Source organism: Selaginella moellendorffii, unplaced genomic scaffold (assembly GCF_000143415.4).
Source record: "Selaginella moellendorffii unplaced genomic scaffold, v1.0 SELMOscaffold_17, whole genome shotgun sequence".
Taxonomy (NCBI): Eukaryota; Viridiplantae; Streptophyta; class Lycopodiopsida; order Selaginellales; family Selaginellaceae; genus Selaginella; species Selaginella moellendorffii.
Window position 1 is genome coordinate 842,073 of NW_003314278.1, and position 16,616 is coordinate 858,688.

The 16,616-nt window shown below is 52.7% G+C and overlaps 6 protein-coding genes across 10 annotated transcripts; 2 read left to right on the plus strand and 4 right to left on the minus strand.

Annotated features, from left to right (window-relative positions):
* Positions 1-856: 856 nt before the first annotated feature.
* Positions 857-2,705, plus strand: LOC9640209 (amidophosphoribosyltransferase, chloroplastic). Its single transcript, XM_002971433.2, has one exon. It carries the CDS (start codon positions 991-993, stop codon positions 2,614-2,616), a length of 1,626 nt encoding a protein of 541 aa, XP_002971479.2. The 5' UTR covers positions 857-990; the 3' UTR covers positions 2,617-2,705.
* On the minus strand, positions 2,583-5,491 carry LOC112346854. Its single transcript, XM_024676647.1, has 9 exons — positions 3,897-5,491; positions 3,758-3,841; positions 3,611-3,702; positions 3,458-3,553; positions 3,275-3,408; positions 3,135-3,226; positions 3,006-3,084; positions 2,876-2,952; positions 2,583-2,819 (listed from the first exon to the last, which is right to left on the minus strand). The coding sequence occupies exons 1-9, from the start codon at positions 5,371-5,373 to the stop codon at positions 2,665-2,667; spliced, it is 2,286 nt and encodes a 761-aa protein (XP_024532415.1). The 5' UTR covers positions 5,374-5,491; the 3' UTR covers positions 2,583-2,664.
* Positions 5,389-7,143, plus strand: LOC9643000 (pentatricopeptide repeat-containing protein At4g31850, chloroplastic). The gene has a single exon (XM_024676642.1). The coding sequence runs from the start codon at positions 5,389-5,391 to the stop codon at positions 7,141-7,143; it is 1,755 nt and encodes a 584-aa protein (XP_024532410.1).
* Positions 7,120-8,845, minus strand: LOC9643001 (choline-phosphate cytidylyltransferase 2). The gene is made up of 8 exons (XM_002971638.2): positions 8,351-8,845; positions 8,173-8,286; positions 8,029-8,124; positions 7,929-7,971; positions 7,718-7,873; positions 7,582-7,662; positions 7,414-7,524; positions 7,120-7,312 (listed from the first exon to the last, which is right to left on the minus strand). Exons 1-8 carry the CDS (start codon positions 8,734-8,736, stop codon positions 7,196-7,198), a joined length of 1,104 nt encoding a protein of 367 aa, XP_002971684.2. The 5' UTR covers positions 8,737-8,845; the 3' UTR covers positions 7,120-7,195.
* Positions 8,846-8,899: 54 nt separating this feature from the next.
* LOC9640210 (LRR receptor kinase BAK1) lies at positions 8,900-11,465 on the minus strand. 5 transcript variants are annotated; one of them, XM_024676652.1, is made up of 10 exons: positions 11,280-11,465; positions 10,967-11,219; positions 10,769-10,912; positions 10,641-10,712; positions 10,502-10,561; positions 10,358-10,449; positions 10,172-10,312; positions 9,770-10,111; positions 9,325-9,719; positions 8,900-9,271 (listed from the first exon to the last, which is right to left on the minus strand). In XM_024676652.1, exons 1-10 carry the CDS (start codon positions 11,383-11,385, stop codon positions 8,954-8,956), a joined length of 1,923 nt encoding a protein of 640 aa, XP_024532420.1. In that variant the 5' UTR covers positions 11,386-11,465; the 3' UTR covers positions 8,900-8,953. The 5 variants fall into 5 exon arrangements, with proteins under 5 accessions (XP_024532420.1, XP_024532419.1, XP_024532421.1 ...); XM_024676651.1 differs by having other exon boundaries at positions 10,967-11,038; positions 11,090-11,465; XM_024676653.1 differs by having other exon boundaries at positions 10,967-11,038; positions 11,280-11,337.
* Positions 11,425-12,697, minus strand: LOC9640211 (ervatamin-B). The gene is made up of 4 exons (XM_024676654.1): positions 12,246-12,697; positions 11,956-12,191; positions 11,765-11,905; positions 11,425-11,709 (listed from the first exon to the last, which is right to left on the minus strand). Exons 1-4 carry the CDS (start codon positions 12,667-12,669, stop codon positions 11,476-11,478), a joined length of 1,035 nt encoding a protein of 344 aa, XP_024532422.1. The 5' UTR covers positions 12,670-12,697; the 3' UTR covers positions 11,425-11,475.
* Positions 12,698-16,616: the final 3,919 nt, after the last annotated feature.

Below are 16,616 nucleotides of genomic sequence, written 5' to 3' on the forward strand. Positions count from 1 at the left end.
GCCGGATGGCGTTGAAGATGAAGTCGTGGGGGGTGAGCGTGACTGCCGACCATCCCAGCGACCTGAGCACAATCAGCTCCATGCGCCGGATGCTGGCAGCATCGAACCCAACCTTGGCAGCAGCACCCTGCGCTCCAACCACATCCAGCAATCTTAGAGCAGGGGGACGCACTGGGAGGGAGGGGGTACCTTTAGGTGCCAGAAGTCGAGCACCCGGCTGCCACTGTACTTGGCAGCCAGCCACATGCAAGCCAGGCCCGCCAGATTCAGGTGCAGCGGAGAGTGACTCGATTGCACTTGACAAGAGCTCGAAGAAACAAACCGATCCAGCATTGATACCGCGCTGGCAGCCACAGAGACATCCAAACGCAGGAGACTTCGGAGCTGAAACAAGCTCCTGGTTATCTCAATTCCGCGCTTCACAATGCTGCACACAGTCTCACCTCAAGTATCCACACAACAGTTGCACGGCGGAGCTCCACGAGGGGCGATCGCTCCAGGAGCAGCTGTCGCACAAAGAGCTTGCAAGGCAGATAGCGTCCCACACTCTCCTGGCTGACGAGGAGTGCCATGCATTCCCCGAATTGGAGCGCGCAATCTAGCTGGCACGGCTGGTGAAAGTCTTCACCACGCTCCCCCGACATTGCCAGCCGATCCAATCCCAAGATGGCGGTGCCATCGTCGCTGTGGGACATGGATTCTTCACACAGGAGCAAACTGGATGAAGCCACGGCGGCCACCGTCATTGCTCCTTTGCTGCTGCTGCTGTTGCTATTACAACTTATAATGTTGTGTGAGAGAGGCTTTCCTTTTCTTTGCACTGCTACTAGATACGGCTCAAGATCCCAGGCACCCAGGAGCAAGTAGGCCTTCTTGGGGGTTATCTTTCTTCCGTTTGTGCGCAGGGAATATCTCAGTGCGTTTCTTGAGGGGATCCCGTCGCCATCACAGAATATCTCTCTTGTCCACACCGCCAGCCCTAAAAAAGCCATGGTTCTAGCAGCAGCCACCGCCGCCGTCGGGATGGCAGCGGGTAGCAGCAACACCTCCTTGTTTCTCCCCTGGCACAGCGGCGGCTGGAGCAAACCAAGGATTGCAGCAGCTCAGGCGAGAGGAGGTATCAGTCTCAGATGCTCTGCCCGATGGTCATGCGAGCACCAAGAGGAGCAGCCCATGCTGGCGGCGGCGGAGCGGGCGTGGGGGGAGGAATGCGGCGTGGTGGGCATCTACGGCGACAGCGATGCGAGCAGGCTGTGCTATCTGGCGCTGCACGCGCTGCAGCACAGGGGGCAGGAGGGCGCGGGAATTGTGTCGTGTGACGGTGGGCAGCTCAAGGGGATCACCGGGCTGGGGCTGGTGTCGGAGGTGTTCAATCACTCCAAGCTGAGCAAGCTCCCCGGCTTATCGGCGATCGGGCACGTAAGGTATGGTACCGCCGGTGATTCGGTACTCAAAAACGTCCAGCCCTTTGTCGCCGGCTACCGCTTCGGCTCTGTGGGCGTGGCTCACAATGGCAACCTTGTCAACTACAACGAGCTCCGCATCATGCTCGAGGACAGCGGCTCCATCTTCAACACCTCCTCCGACACCGAGGTTGTGCTGCACCTCATCGCCACCTCCAAGGCGCGCCCCTTCATCTCTCGCCTCGTCCACGCCTGTGAGCAGCTCGAGGGTGCCTACTCGCTCGTCTTTCTCACCGAGGACAAGCTGGTGGCGGCCAGGGACCCCTACGGCTTCCGCCCGCTTGTCATGGGCCGCCGGAGCAACGGCGCCGTCGTCTTCGCGTCCGAGACGTGCGCCCTGGGCCTCATCGAGGCGGAATTCCAGAGGGAGGTGAACCCAGGGGAGGTGATCGTGGTTGACAGGGACGGCGTCAGCTCCCTCTGCCTCATGCCACACAAGGAGCGCAAGGCCTGCATCTTCGAGCACATCTACTTTGCGCTGCCCAACTCGGTCGTCTTCGGACTGTCTGTGTACCAGACCAGGTACAGGATTGGCGAGGTGCTGGCCGAGGAGGCACCCGTGGATTGCGACGTAGTCATCGCAGTCCCAGACTCGGGGATGGTGGCGGCGCTGGGCTACGCCTACAAGTCGGGCGTCCCGTTCCAGCAGGGGCTCATCCGCTCGCACTACGTGGGACGGACTTTCATCGAGCCGCACCAGAAGATCCGGGACTTCGGGGTCAAGTTGAAGCTCTCTCCGGTCAAGGAAGTCCTCGAGGGCAAGAGGGTGGTGGTGGTGGACGATTCCATTGTCCGGGGTACAACGTCGTCCAAGATTGTGAGGCTCATCAAGGAGGCGGGCGCCAAGGAGGTACACCTGCGGATTGCTAGCCCCCCTATCACGGGCTCCTGTTACTACGGCGTCGACACGCCCTCCAGGGAAGAGCTCATATCGCACAAGCTGAGCATTGACGAGACGTGCGCCTTCATTGGGGCCGACTCACTCGCCTTCCTGCCACTTGAGAGGCTGAGGGGAATGCTGGGCCACAGCGCACCAACTTTCTGTGACGCTTGCTTCTCTGGAAATTATCCCATCCTGCCCAAACATCTGGACCTCCCTCCATCTGGGGTGGACACCCGGATCAAAGAGCCCGTTGTGCTACCCGTTGCTTAAATCACCTTGGAAACACTTTCAACAAGAAAGAAAAACCAGTAGATTCCATCACCTGCGACTTTTCCAAATATACTTGTTTGTGTCCTCTTCATCATCGCTGCTGCCGCTGATCTTCTCGTCGTCAGGGTCCGAGTCTTCTAGCTCGTCCTCGGAACAATCTCCGTCTTCTTCGTCAGGATAGTCGCACTCGGGGCGATCCTCACCTGTAACGTATCTAGAGGTCAGGCGCTCCTTAAGGCATGGCCACACGAAACATTACGGTTTGAGTCCTCGCTGTCATAGTCGGAATCGACTTGTTCCTCTAATCCAAAGGCACACGAATCGCTCACTTGCAACCTGCAATTTGTCCCCGTGGAAATCTTCAAACCGAGGGTAAGGAAATGGCTCACGTTAGTAAGTCATCTTCTTCGTTCACATCTAGTTGTTCGTGCCCCGCCTGCTGTGCATACACGTCGTACACGAACTCCTCTGCAAGACAAGCTTGGCACATGTGAGGCCTCGTATGCATGGACGCTAACCGGTGGAGGCATCGGCGGGAGGAAAGTTTTCAGGGCAAAATTCCTTAAGGAGTGGCATGTACTTCATCAGCAGCTCGTTATCCTCGCGATCCCTGTCTTTTCGTGCTGGGTAATCCTGGTTGGCATTAGCGCCAGCTTACCTCTCTCTCGCTTCCTGATCACCTGTTGTTCGAACTACATCGTAGAGGTGAAAAAACTGGGGCATAACGTCCTCGCTCTCTAGACCCAGTCGATTCTTCCACACCTGCTTGTAGCGCGCGGCTTTGGCGTCTCTCTGCAAACAAGCTGTAGCACAGGCAGCAGCTTTGGGCCGGCGGAAGTACCTCGTGCTGCTCCCTGGCAGCCGCAGATGCAGATGGCGTCTTGGCTCTTTTGAAACCGCTCTTCCTTGCCTCTTGCCTGGTTGCAGAAAGTTCGGACTGCAAGCATCCATCCACAGCCATCAGTTCGGATCAGATGGTGCGCAGCACACTCACCATGAGAGACTCTGACAGGGACGCATCCTTGACTTGTGACGCCTCGACAGTTTGAAGCCGGCAAAAGAGAAGCTTTCCTCCTCCTTGGCCACCTGGGGGGAAGGGAAGAAAGAAGCGACATGTGCACGTAGCAAGTAGCTTGGCTACCTGAGGGGTGGGGAGCGTCCAGCAGTGTCAAGTTGGCGGCATCGGCATCAAGCCCGCGACGCTTTGTAGCACTGCGCTCCAGCCCTGCGATGCCTTTGGTTGGGAGCGGCAGAGCAATGCGTAGCTAGCTGAGACTTACATAGGAGGTCCACGGGCTCATGGCAGCGCTTGCGTTTGATGCGCACCAGCGTCGGCTTGCTGCTTCCCGCCATACCCTGGGCACCTAGTGACACTAGTAGCACTAGGACTAGGGCATGCCAATGTCGGTGGTGGCATGGCATTGGCATTGCCTGCCAGTGGTGCCCGGCGGGAGCAGCAGGCAGTGGGTGGCGTCCACCAGGAGCAGCAAGAGCACGGTGAGAGCCGCGTCGTTGGTGGTGGTGGCGGAGGAGGGCAACAGCGCCAAGGCCCTGGCGTGTAGCGCCGAGGAAATAAGCAGATTCGTCAAGGAGCAGCATGAGGTGCGAGGCGACATGGAGTCCCTGGGCGCCAGGTACGATATCAGCACAAAGCTGGTTGCCCGGGTGCTCCAGCAGCTCAGCGCCCACGTCCAGGCCGCTTATGCCTTCTTCCAGTGGGCGGGCACGCGCGCCACCTTCAGGCACACGAGCACCGTCTACAACCTCATGCTGCAGCTGCTGTGCCGGGACAAGCAGCTCACGCTCTCGCTCCGCCTCGTCAACCAGATGCAAGCTCAGCACGTCCCCCTCACCAAGGACACGTTTGGCAGCTTGGCCCAGATGATGCTCGGCCGCGGTGGCGTGCAAGGTGGCGTGGAAGCTTTCATCAGGCTGGGAGCCTTGGGCTTCAAGTTCAACGCATTTGCCCACGACTGCCTGGTCAAAGTGATTCTCGAGGAGCAGCGCCTCGACATGGCCTTGGCCACCTACAAGCACCTGCTCAAGGCGGGCCTGCCGGTTGACGCGCACACGGCCACCGCCATGGTCAAGGAGGTTTGCAAGCTGGGCAGGACGGAGCTTCTGGCGGAGCTGCTGGCGGAGCTGAGGCAAAAGGGTGTTGGCCTGTCGGAGGTGACGTGCACGGAATGCATCCAGGCGTTTGGCAGGGCGGGCGACTTGGACGCAGCCATGGGCATGCTGGATGACATGAGGCGGGGAAACTTCTGCCAGCCGGACACGGTGGCCTTCACCGCCGCCATGCACTGGCTGTGCGAGGTGCGAAGGGTGGAGCAGGCCATGACACTGTTCGACGACATGAGGGAGACGTGCGACTGCGCCCCCGACGTTGTCGCCTACAACACCCTGATTGCTGGCTACTGCAAGGCCGGTGACGGGGACCGGGCGCTCGACATGTTTCGGCGGCTCAAGCAGGAGGGCAGCTGCAAGCCAAACGCCGTTTCCTTCGACACACTCGTCATCTTCTTGTGCAAGATGAGCAGAGCAACTGACGCGCTCGCCGTCTTCCAGGAGATGCTCGGCGCAGGTCTTAAAGCCGACGTCAACGTGTGCAACACCCTCATCCACTGTACCTGTCGGCTGGGCATGCTGCGGCAAGCCCGCCGCCTTCTCCACCACATGACAGCGCATGCCTGTGCCCGCGATGCCTTCACCTATGGCATCCTTGTCAACGCGCACTGCAGAGCAGGACAGATGCATGAGGTTGCCTCGTTCATGGAACTCGCCCGACACGACGGCTGTGCTCTCTCGGCGGTCAACTACAATTTCATCATCCAAGGCTTCATCAGGTGTGGCAGGCTAGCTGAGGCCACCCAGCTTTTCGAGAGCACTATGACCAAGGAGAGCGTCCCGGATGTCTTCACGTACAACCTGCTCATAGGTGCTCAAGGCAAGGCTGGCAACATGGACAAAGTGTGGGAGCTACTGTCGACAATGCAACGAGCAGGCTGCCAACCGGACCACTGCACGTTCAACAGCATCCTGCACGGCATGCGGAGGGCGGCCAGGATTGACGACTTCCACAGGCTGTCGGCTGAGATGGCCAAGCACGCTGTACTCCCCACGGTGCACATGGCCAACGTTCTCGTCACTTGCCTTGCTCACGCCGGCAAGATGGAGGAGGCCTTGGATTTCCTGAGGGAATTCCCTGGCGGTGCTATTGAGGTGCCCGGCTACAACACTCTGATTGCCGCCTTGGCCAGGGCTGGCAAATTCGACGAGGCGTGCAACGTGTTTCTGGAGATGAAGGAGCTCAGTGTGGCCACGTGCGACTTGCTGCTCAGCGGCCTTGTTGACGCAGGAAGGAGCGATGACATAGAGAGGGTGATCAGCGAGGCCAGAAGCGTGGGCCTTGCGTCAGAGGACGTGATGTACAGCTCCCTCATCAGGGTTCTGTGCAAGAAAGCCGGGGGGCTTGAGGATGCCCGCAGGTACTTGCGGCTGATGCAAGGGAAGGGGCTCTGCCTCTCATCAGCTGGGCACGGTTCCTTGCTCACAGCTCTGTGCAAGTCAAAGCAGCTCGAGGAAGCCTTGACCCTTTTTCAAGAGGCGGAGCAAGGAGGAGTCGTTCTGGATGTTTTCACGTACAGCTACCTCATGGATGCTTTTGGAAAGGCAGGGAGAGCGGCCAAGGCTTTGGAGGTGTTTTATAACATGCAAAAGGCGGGTTGCATGCCCGACACCGTTGTTTACAACGTGTTGATCAGCTGCCTCGGTAAGCAGGGTAAAGTTGACGAAGCGCTAGAGCTGCTCGAGGACATGAACAGGAAAGGGATCATGCCAGATTGCCGCACCTACAACATCGTCATCGATGTTCTGAGCAGCTGCGGGAGGTATGAGAAGGCGTACAGCTTCTTCGGCATGATGAAGAGAAGGAAGCATTCTCCGGACGTGGTCACCTACAACACTCTCCTCAACGGCCTTAAAAAGCTGCGCAGGACCGACGAAGCTTGCGATCTGTTCGACGAGATGCAGGCCAACAAGTGCATGCCAGACTTGACGACCTTCGGAACGCTCATCGATACTCTTGCCAAGGCTGGAAGAATGGAGGACGCCCTTGAGCAAAGCGCTCGACTCGTGAAGATGGGCCACGCTCCAAACTCGTACATATACAATGCCCTCATCTCCGGCTTCTGTAGGAGCGGTCAAGTGGACAAGGGGTACGAACTGTTTCAGGACATGATTGAATGCAGCTGCTTCCCCGACTCCATCACCTATACCATCTTGGTGCTTGGTTTCAGCCGGCGGGGCCACACGAGCATGGCCATGGAGCTGCTCCAGGAGATGGTGAGGGAGGGGCACACACCTGCCCTTGCCACCTATAACGTGCTCATCCGGAGCTTGAGCATGGCCGGGCAAGTGGAAGACGCGTACACACTCTTCAAGGAGATGATTGCCAAAGGCTTCAACCCAGACATGCAAACGTACTCGGCGCTTCCCAACCTCAGCACTCCCAACAAAAGCGTGTAGCTTACTAACATTATTTTCGCGGAGACGATTACCTTTACAAAATCAGAATCACTCAGTTGTGCGGCAAGGCTTTCCCGGAGCCAGGATTGGTGAGCAGTTTTACAGTGGATCTCTTCCTCAGGCGGGGTGTCATGAGTCCAGTTTGTATGCGCGTCTTGATTGCCTTTTCCTGGGAAAGCAAAACAAGCAACAAGGTAAAAAATGGATGGAATTATTGGGAATTCTGGTGCCAAAGGTCTCACTATTCGCATCGGGTAAGTGTCCGCTTACCATGACGTGGCACCCCTCCTCAAACTTCTCCAGGAAACCGCTGACCCAGCGATCGGCATTCTCCACCCACTCGCTGTGATGCATCCCAGCGGTCCTGGCAACAGTGTTGAGCTGCGCAGTGCATTGCATGACGGGGATGAGTAGCGGGCTGACACATTCTCGACTTACTCTCTGTCCAACACGTTCTTGCTGCTCCTTGACCTTCTGGCGCAGCTTCCGCATTCCCATGTTGACTTGCAACTGCTTTTCCTGCGATCCAGCACAGAATCAGCTCCGGCAAAAGGCTTGCCACCTCGTCTCTCACCTTGACGTAGCTCACCCCCAGCTCCTTTCTCGAGTAGCCGCGAGCGAGGTTGCGCATGACATACTCATTGTAGTCCTTGATGATCCGCATGATGAGATCCGAAGTGGAGACACCGTCCGTTCGCTTGGTTTCCATGAACTTCCCGGCGGCTTTAACCTGCACCATGCGGAACTGATCAGAGACGACAACCAAATCATGCGCGAGCGCGTACAAAGTGATAGACGTCCTTGCTTGCTCCACTAGTATCAGCGTACCTGTAGCGATTTAGCCAGCTGGTGTCAGTCAGTCAGGAACACCAAAGCCAAACTTACGGCAGCGCGTCATGGGCCACATAATCAATGCGGTGCTTGTCCAGAAACTCCTGAGTGATAACCCATGGCGCATCCTCGACCACCTCGTCCACCCACCTGAGAGCAGCATGGAATCTGGAGGTGCTAGCTAGATGAGATATGTACCTGCAATGGCGTAGTGACTCGTATCGTTCGGCCTCGCTCATCACCGTCTTGCCCTTGTACTTGTGGGTCAGGGCATCGCTGCAGCAGCCGACGAGCAAGTAGGTGTTGGGAAATCTGCCACAATGCCCCCAACCAGAGTGAAGACACAGAGTGAAGAGAGGGAGATACTACTACTCACAGCTTCTTGGCCTGCTCAAGGGATCGAGCATGGCCGAAGTGGAAGAGGTCGTAGATGCCATCCGCGTATACCCTTGTGGGACGACTGCTCTCATCCGGTGGCGGTGAAGGGTGCGGCTGGTAGCGTAGCCGATGACCTGCTTTCTCCTCCTCTTCCTCCTCCTCCTCCTCCTCATCGTCATCCTCCTCCTCCTCCTCCTCCTCCTCCTCTTCCTCCTCGCTAGTGCCGCTCACTGCCTGCTCGCCGTCCCCATTCATTCCGGGCTCTTCCAATTCCTCGAATTCCTCCTCGTCCGTCGCGTCCTCGTATGTGGTGGCCTCCTCCTCGCCCATTGCCTGGCTCGCCAGCCTCTTCTGCGTGCTACTCACCCGCGACCGACTGCCCATGCCGCTACTGCTACTCTGAGTCAATCAATCTTTCGCCTCGCCTGCCCCACCAAGCTAGGGCCAGGGTGCCTGCCGCAATTCCACGTAGCCTCCCACGTGCTCCATCGCCACCAATCCTCCCTCGTATACCTGACCTAGGCCTGGGTGCGGAACACCTGAAATCTCAAATCGTAACTCTCTCTCTTTCTTTACATGGATCTGAAGCATGTAAATATATCTATCTTGGCCCCGATAGGTCCACAGCTTCCAGGTCGGAGTTGGAATCTTCCACGAGCTCGTAGTACCTGCGTGGTATGAGCTGAGCCTCGCGGCTTCGTCGAGTCTCCACCTTTTGCCATTCCTCCCATCTCTCGGCCAGGCCGTCGCCTTCGAGCATCCTCACCACCTCCGACATCTTGGGCCGGTCCGCTGGAAACATCTGCGTGCACAGCAGTGCCACCTGCACCATCTCCTCCAGCTCCACTGCGTTGTAGTTCCCCTTGAGCTCCGCATCCACCAATCGATCCAGGTTGTTGGCGTGTTGCAGCTGCTTCACCTGTTGCAGCCACTTAGAAGACCAAGGACAATAGCACTCGGTGACAGGCTCACCCAGTCGAGAAGCATCACGTCCTTGTTGGTGAGGAGGCGGTTGAAGTCGAACGCTCCCTGCCCGGTGATTAGCTCCAGCAGAAGAATGCCGAAACCAAACACATCGGTCTTCTCCGATGACTGGCCCGTCGACAGATATTCTGGCGCAATGTGACCCACCGTGCCGCGCACAGCCGTTGTGACGTGAGATTCTCGGTGGTCTAGCAGCTTTGCCAGGCCAAAGTCCCCCACCACAGCCTCAAAATCTTCGTCCAGTAGAATGTTGGCAGCCTTGACGTCCCGGTGGATAATCTTAGGATCGCAGTGCTCGTGAAGGTACAACAGACCCCGTGCCGACCCCAGGGCGATGCGCTTCCGAGTTGGCCAGTCCAATGCTGGCTTGCCGCATATTAAGTCTGCCAGCCCCCCACCCTTGAGCACCGCAAACATTTCAAAGGCTACGTACCGCGGAGACGTGACGCCACGCTGCCATTGGGCATGTACGGGTACACGAGCAGCCTCTCGGTTGGCGTCATGCAGAAGCCTTTGAGGCGGAGAAGGTTCCGGTGCACAGCTAGGCTTATCATCTCCACCTCCATTTGGAACTGATACTCACCACCGTTGCTGGACCCCTCCTTGAGGCGCTTGACGGCGATAGGGGTCCCGTCCGGCAGTGTCCCCTTGTACACAATGCCAAACCCGCCCCGACCAAGGATGTTTTTCATGTCGAAATTATCGGTGGCCGTCTGGAGCTCCCGGAAGGAAAACTTTTTGAGCTGCCCCAAGGCAACCTCGGGATCCTGTTGTTCTGAGCAAGCCAAGTATGTATACACACGTGTGAGGGCCGTCACATGAAGGCAGGGCTCACCATTCACGTCGAAAAAGACCTGACGGTTGTGGTGGCGTTTCCACCACACCGCTCCAAATGCCAAGAGAGACGCGAGCAGAAATGCAGCAACCGCCAGTCCCGACGCCAGAGCTCCCCGGCTTGCACTCCCACCCGATCCAACTGCAAGCTAAAAGCTGAAATGAAGCGATCATTTGAGTGGCCTACCTCTTTGGCTCAATGGCTCCAGGTGCCGAGGAGGGTCTCCTGGACATATCCTGCTCGTCTTGGAGCCACACAGCAGAGGGTTGCCTTTGACACTGCAGCGAGCGAATGAATAGAAGGTTGCTTAGTGCTACAGTCAAGACTTACTTGAGGTTGGCTGTTGTCGCATTGGGCACATTCCCACTGAGGTTGTTGAAGGACACGTCCCTGTGCGCACCACACTCACAAACGGCTGTCAAAGTCAAAAGGAGGCCTGGGCCTGGTTTCAGTCATAGCTAAAACGTACAGGAAGTCGAGAGCCCTGATGGTGGCCACCGAAACGGGGAAGGCTCCGCTCAAGCTGTTGTTGTTGAGCCGCCTTGACACCAACAAAGTTAGCCGCTAAACACGAGGCATCAAGTGACTCTGACTCACAGGTACTGCAGCGTCTGTAGCTTGCCCAAGGTGGAAGGAATGGGGTCGCTAAGGTTGTTGTTGGAGAGGTCGACACTGATGATCCTGCTCCAGTTTCCAAACTCGGGGGGAATAGGCCCGGACAGGTTATTGTTCTGAAGCATCCTGCGATCAATAACACAGGGTAAGATGGAAAGTTTGGTGCTTGCACAAGCTTACAGATACTGCAAGTTAGCGAGGTCGGCGAGGCGAGGCGAGAGCTGCCCCGATAGCTGCAACCCCGGGAGTTCACTGCAGGCAAGGAACAAAGGGTTGGAGACCAGACAAGGCAAGCACACATACACCCTGGAGACGTTTTGCTCGGAGCAAGAGACGTGAATCCAGGAGCAAGGATCAACGGCGTTCTTATCCCATCCCGACATTGCGTTCTGCGGATCCACCAGGCTCTGCTTGAAGGCAAAGAGAGCGGACACTGGGGACACACACACGAGCGAGGGTTGTACCCCAAGCAAGCAAAAGAGAGCGCGTTTACCTTCGATGTTGAATCCATTCTGGTTGAGGGCCGCCTCAACGGCGGGGTGCAGGTGCAGCAGCTGACACAAGAGGAGCAAGAGCACAGCGGCAGCGTCTTGTTCCATGAAAACTCCCCCACTTTCCTCTCTTTATTAAAGGCTATATAGGGCTTTTATTTGGAGCATTTTATTCACTTCATATTCCAGTGTCACACATTACTCGACGATTGTGCGTTGCTGAATCTTGGTAGGATACGACGCGTCCAGGTTGATTCCGCACACCCCTGCGCCTGGACCCTGCCGCTCCATCCTCACATATCCGCTCTCACCCCATCCCGAACCCCACGAGTTCTTGACCAGCCAATACTGTCTGCCGCCTGCGTCTGTCCCGTACCCTACAATCGCCACTCCGTGATCCAGGTTGCTGCCGCATTCTCCGGTGAAAACCCCCTACCATTCACAGGGACAGGGTGAGGATATAAAACTTATGGTGACAAGTCATTACGCTCGAGTAAAGCTGAAAGTCCTGGCCCCCCGCCTCTATCGCGACGCTCACCGGCTGGTTGGCAACAGCTCTTAGCAGCAACTCCTCACTCTGCGGGGGTATGGCCTGAAAGCCATTGATAGTAGCTGCGTGATATTTCACCTGCGCATCATCACCACTAAAGACTTTGTGCCTCCTTTGTGTCTGCCCACCTTGTCCTTGTCGCAGGCACCCCGCTGTGCTCGGTAAGGATAATTCGACTGGCTGGTTATCCCGCCATTCCTGATCATGTATTGAAATGCATAGTCCATCATGCCCCCGTCACAACCCTGGTTCACTGTGGTATCACAGTCCACCAGTTCCTGCTCTGATAGCGAAACAAGTGTGCCAGTGGACAAGAATGTCAGGCCCTCCACTGCTGCAATCGCGGAAAAAGCCCAGCAGCTACCTGAACCAGAGCGCGCAAGCTACATTCAAAACCATCACACACAAGCGGACTTACCGCAGTCTCCTTGGTCTTTAATCTCAGTAACACCTCCTTTCTTTCTCCAGTCTACACTTGTTGCTGTATCTGCTACAAGCGCGATGTCTCCAACCTCGTGGAACGGCGCGGGTCGCTGCAGCCTCCCGACGTAGAGGCCTCTGAATTCACTGTTGGTCAAATCAGCGAACTTGTTCAAGCCTAGGCTGTGGCTGTTGTTTCTCCGTGCGTTGTGGCTGTTGATGTAGTTGGCATTCTCCTTGAAAATTTGGAATCGTTTTCTATACTCATGTGCACTATTGTAAGCTTTCCCATGCTCTTGCATCCACTTTTGGTAGACCTGCCAAAGAGGATCGACTGCTGAAGGCTCCCCATGTTTGAGATAATCACAACCGAGGACCAGCAGCAAGCTGAAAACTCTGAGGAGATGGTAATTGCAACCCATTCAATCAATTCACGTACTTATCCATACATCATCCCCGCCGATGCAACAACGGGGTGCTTCACCCCTAGTGTGATGAAAAGAGTGAGGAGCCGTGCCGTCATTTATATAACTAAAGTGCAAGGAGATCCTTGTGAGCAAGTGGATAGGTTTCAGCCACACGCAACTCACCCGATCGTTCTCTGTTATCATTAAGTCTTCCATGCGGTTGGCTTGGGATAGGTGTGTAGTTGGAAATTTCAAAACCAATTCAGCTTATATTTTTATTGGCCAATTCACTAGCATTTATGGACAAAGATAGAAAATTCATGTGGATTTTTATATTGCTTTTGCTTTACTTGAGATTCTGTAATAAGCTGCATTGCAAGATCCTACCAGCTTGGCACTTAGCATAGATCCATGAGGAGACAGCGTCAATCATCGCTAGCGGGAAGGTACTCTCTCTCTCTCTCTCTCTCTCTCTCTCTCTCAATCTCGCAATCTCGCAAGCCTGTGATGAAAGGAATGCACCCTTCTCCTTGGGACAGCCACAGCTCCATGGCCGTCGGGTCTAAGCTCTATGTGTTTGGTGGTATTGATGGAACCAGCATGCTCGATGGTCTCTTTGTTTTGGATAATGGTAAGCTCTGAGTTCTATCATTTTGTTTTTCTCGTTCTTATCATCCAATGCAGCTACCAACACCTGGGGGAAACCCGACGTTTTTGGTGATGTTCCTGCTCCAAGAGAAGGACATAGCGTGTCTCTCATCGGTGACAACCTGTTCGTGTTTGGGGGATGTGGGAAATCCAGCGATCCCTCAGAGTAGGAGTACTACAACGTCCTCCATGTTTTGAACACGAGTAATATTCTGTTATCTTTCTTTGTTTTCTTCTAAACTTTTTTTTTTCTTATAGATACTTTTGTCTGGAAGAAGATTTCTACCATTGGAGTCTCACCTATTCCTCGGGATAGCCATACCTGCTCTTCCTATAAGAACTGTTTCGTTGTCACAGGTGGCGAGGACGGTGGTAATCCAGAAACAATGGCATGGTGGGAGGTAAAGACGACTGGTGCCGAGCTGATGCCAGGAGCTGGGCACACAACAATCAGCCATGGAAAGTTTCTCACTTGTAGGTAGATTTGTTTTCTGTTGGTCTCTCATGGGGCTTTTACGTATTTTGTAGCGACTGGTGTTTGGGCGACTTCGAATCCCTCTGGTCCCTGGCCTTCTCCACGTTTCTCCCTTGCAGGAGATTCCGTGGATGCAGAGTGAGGCATATTATTCTTCTATGAGGGATGTAACGAAAAGCTTGAAGCTCTAGATGACATGTATTTCCCTTTTATTGACATTGCTGCCATTCTTGACAATATGGTTGCTGTTTTTATGTGAAGAGATGCTGAGGGAGAAAGATCCATCAGAACCAAAGCTATCCATGCGTAAGGAACTTAAGAGAAGGCGGCAAAAGTATCGTGCCACGCCATTCGTGCTAGACAAGCAACGGGATGCGGACAAGATCTCACGGAGGTATCTGTGGAAAACCTTGGACCTCTCCAATTTTTCCCTGTCAAACTCATGCTACAGAGTTTTAAGCTCACGTTCAGCCGCTAGGCGAGAAGATGTTCGAGGCTAGAGAAAGCGATGTATTCAACTACGGATACACGCTAGAAGCGTCCATCGATGGGAAGCTCTTCTGTGGGCTGCTCTTCTCGTACAACCCTGGCTTTGCTCAGGCTCCTCAGTTACTCTCTAAAGCCAGGAAGGAAAAAATCACAGGAGGAAACCACAGGACGTCCAAAAGGCCGTAGTAAAGGCCAAACCGTGTGTATGCAGCTGCATTGGAGGATTTGGTTGGGTCGCTGACGCAAGGAAAGTTTGCCGACTTTGTGGTGTTGTCCGAGTCTCCTTTTGGACAGGGCACGGGCATTTTTCCTCGAGTGGTTACGTTCGTTGGTGGAAATATTGCCTTCCTTTCTTAAGGCGTTATTCCATAATTATTTGGTCTTTTAAATATAGCATATTTGTGAGAAGATTGGTGAGGAGAAAGCAGCCAGAATCATCAAGCAGCTGGTAAAGACCTTCAAATAGATTTATTTGAGGGGCGTGGTTCACCAGGATCTCAAGCTCGACAACATTCTTTCCAAGCTAAACATGTGTGACAAAGTGGTGATCAGCACCTTTAGGAGATATCACCACAGCAAAGTACATGGCAGCTTGGTGGAGAACAAGGATTGGAGCTCTACATGGCAGCCTACTCTACTTTCTTACAGACAAAGCCATGAACTGTTTTTAAAAAAACCATTTCTGAAGGAATAAGACAGCATTAAATAAACTGTTGTGTATGTATGTGTTTATAGACACAACTTTGAAGCCATGAGCTTGGTTTGATTTGGTACATGATATTTGTACATTAACTCAGGGCATAGAAATGATTTTCATGTTTGATTTTATTTAGTGTTTTGCTCTCTCTTGTAAAGGTTTTAGGTAAAAAACAAAATGTCTATATGTCGTTCCAGATCACGATCCTAAAAACGCTTAAAACATTCAAAAGGAAGCGTGCAGGCAGAAAACAGTTCAGAAGAGTGACCTGCACATACAAGAATCTCTATTCTATTGTGCTATTGCTATGTTTGCTTGAATACAAAACAGAAAAAAAAACAAAAAAACTTATCTATAAGAAACTGCATCATTGCATGATGATCTAAACAGAACTAACACCTACCAAAGCTATTCTACTTTGCTGAAATCTACTAGCCTAATATACAAATTGAAATAACTAGCTGGAAATGGGCCGCAAAAGAAAGCAGAAAACTGTGGATGCCATTTTAGAAGGGGATGTAATTGTAGCAAATGCTACTGGAAATCAAGAATTCATACCTTTTACCACTAATGTGGAGATTTTTTTGGAAACTAATATGGGCAAAAACAATGTTTGCAGAATATGTGAAACCGGAGATGTTATGCCAACTGGCAACACCCATGGATTTGTCAAAAATTGCAGCATTAAGATCGACAAGCTGTGAAGGAGTGGTGTAAAAAAGAGTGCTCTCGGCCTTGAGAACGACTTGGGCATGAAGAAAGTTCGAGTGGCTTAAAAGAAAATGCCAGCAGTAAGTTTCTATTTCCTTTTCACCATTACTAACTTCATTTGCTTGCGTTTTTCTTTTTTGTATTCTCTGGACATCAACATCTCTTATGTCTATGGCTGGAAAACATTTTTGGTGGCTGCCGAGAACAACTGTGGAATGAAAACAAGTTGGAAAGAAAAGGAAAACGAGGGAGTTGAAATGTAAAGAAAGAATTGTAAAACATTTATTGCTATATAAATAAAGACCAAAGTTGAATCGAGATCTTTCGCTAATCATCCAATATATTTAAACGAAAGAGCCTCATTGATCATTGCAGTAGGTGGCCCTAATTATTTTAATCTATATATATAAATTTAATATAATATTGGAAGTTTCAAACCAAATAATGAAAAATATGCAGCTTATTCACAATGAAATATTTTAGAATACTGCTCAAGAAACGGAAATAAATTTTTTATAAAAAAAAAACAATTATAAATGCAATGAGCAACTAATGGGTGGTCTTGATAAATTATTAAAAGAGATAAATCCCTATGCTAATGCATTCAAAAAATGGTAAGAAATAGAGAATGAAGAGTTAAATTCAACAAATATTCAAGGAGGCATAAGTGATATTGTAATACATATAAAAGGCAATTGGAAAACTGATCCAAGATGATATAATGCACTAGGTTCAAATGATTTTAAACATTTAGTTGTACAAAGATGGTATTCATTGATGAACTTTTTTATTATGTCTACTATATACGATATTTTAAAAACAAAAATATGTTCAAATATGTTTAAAAATATAGTATCGAATCAATAAAATACTCTTTCTTCTATAGAACAAAAACTTTATAGAACAAAGAGTATCTGATTAACTCAATACTACATTATTAAA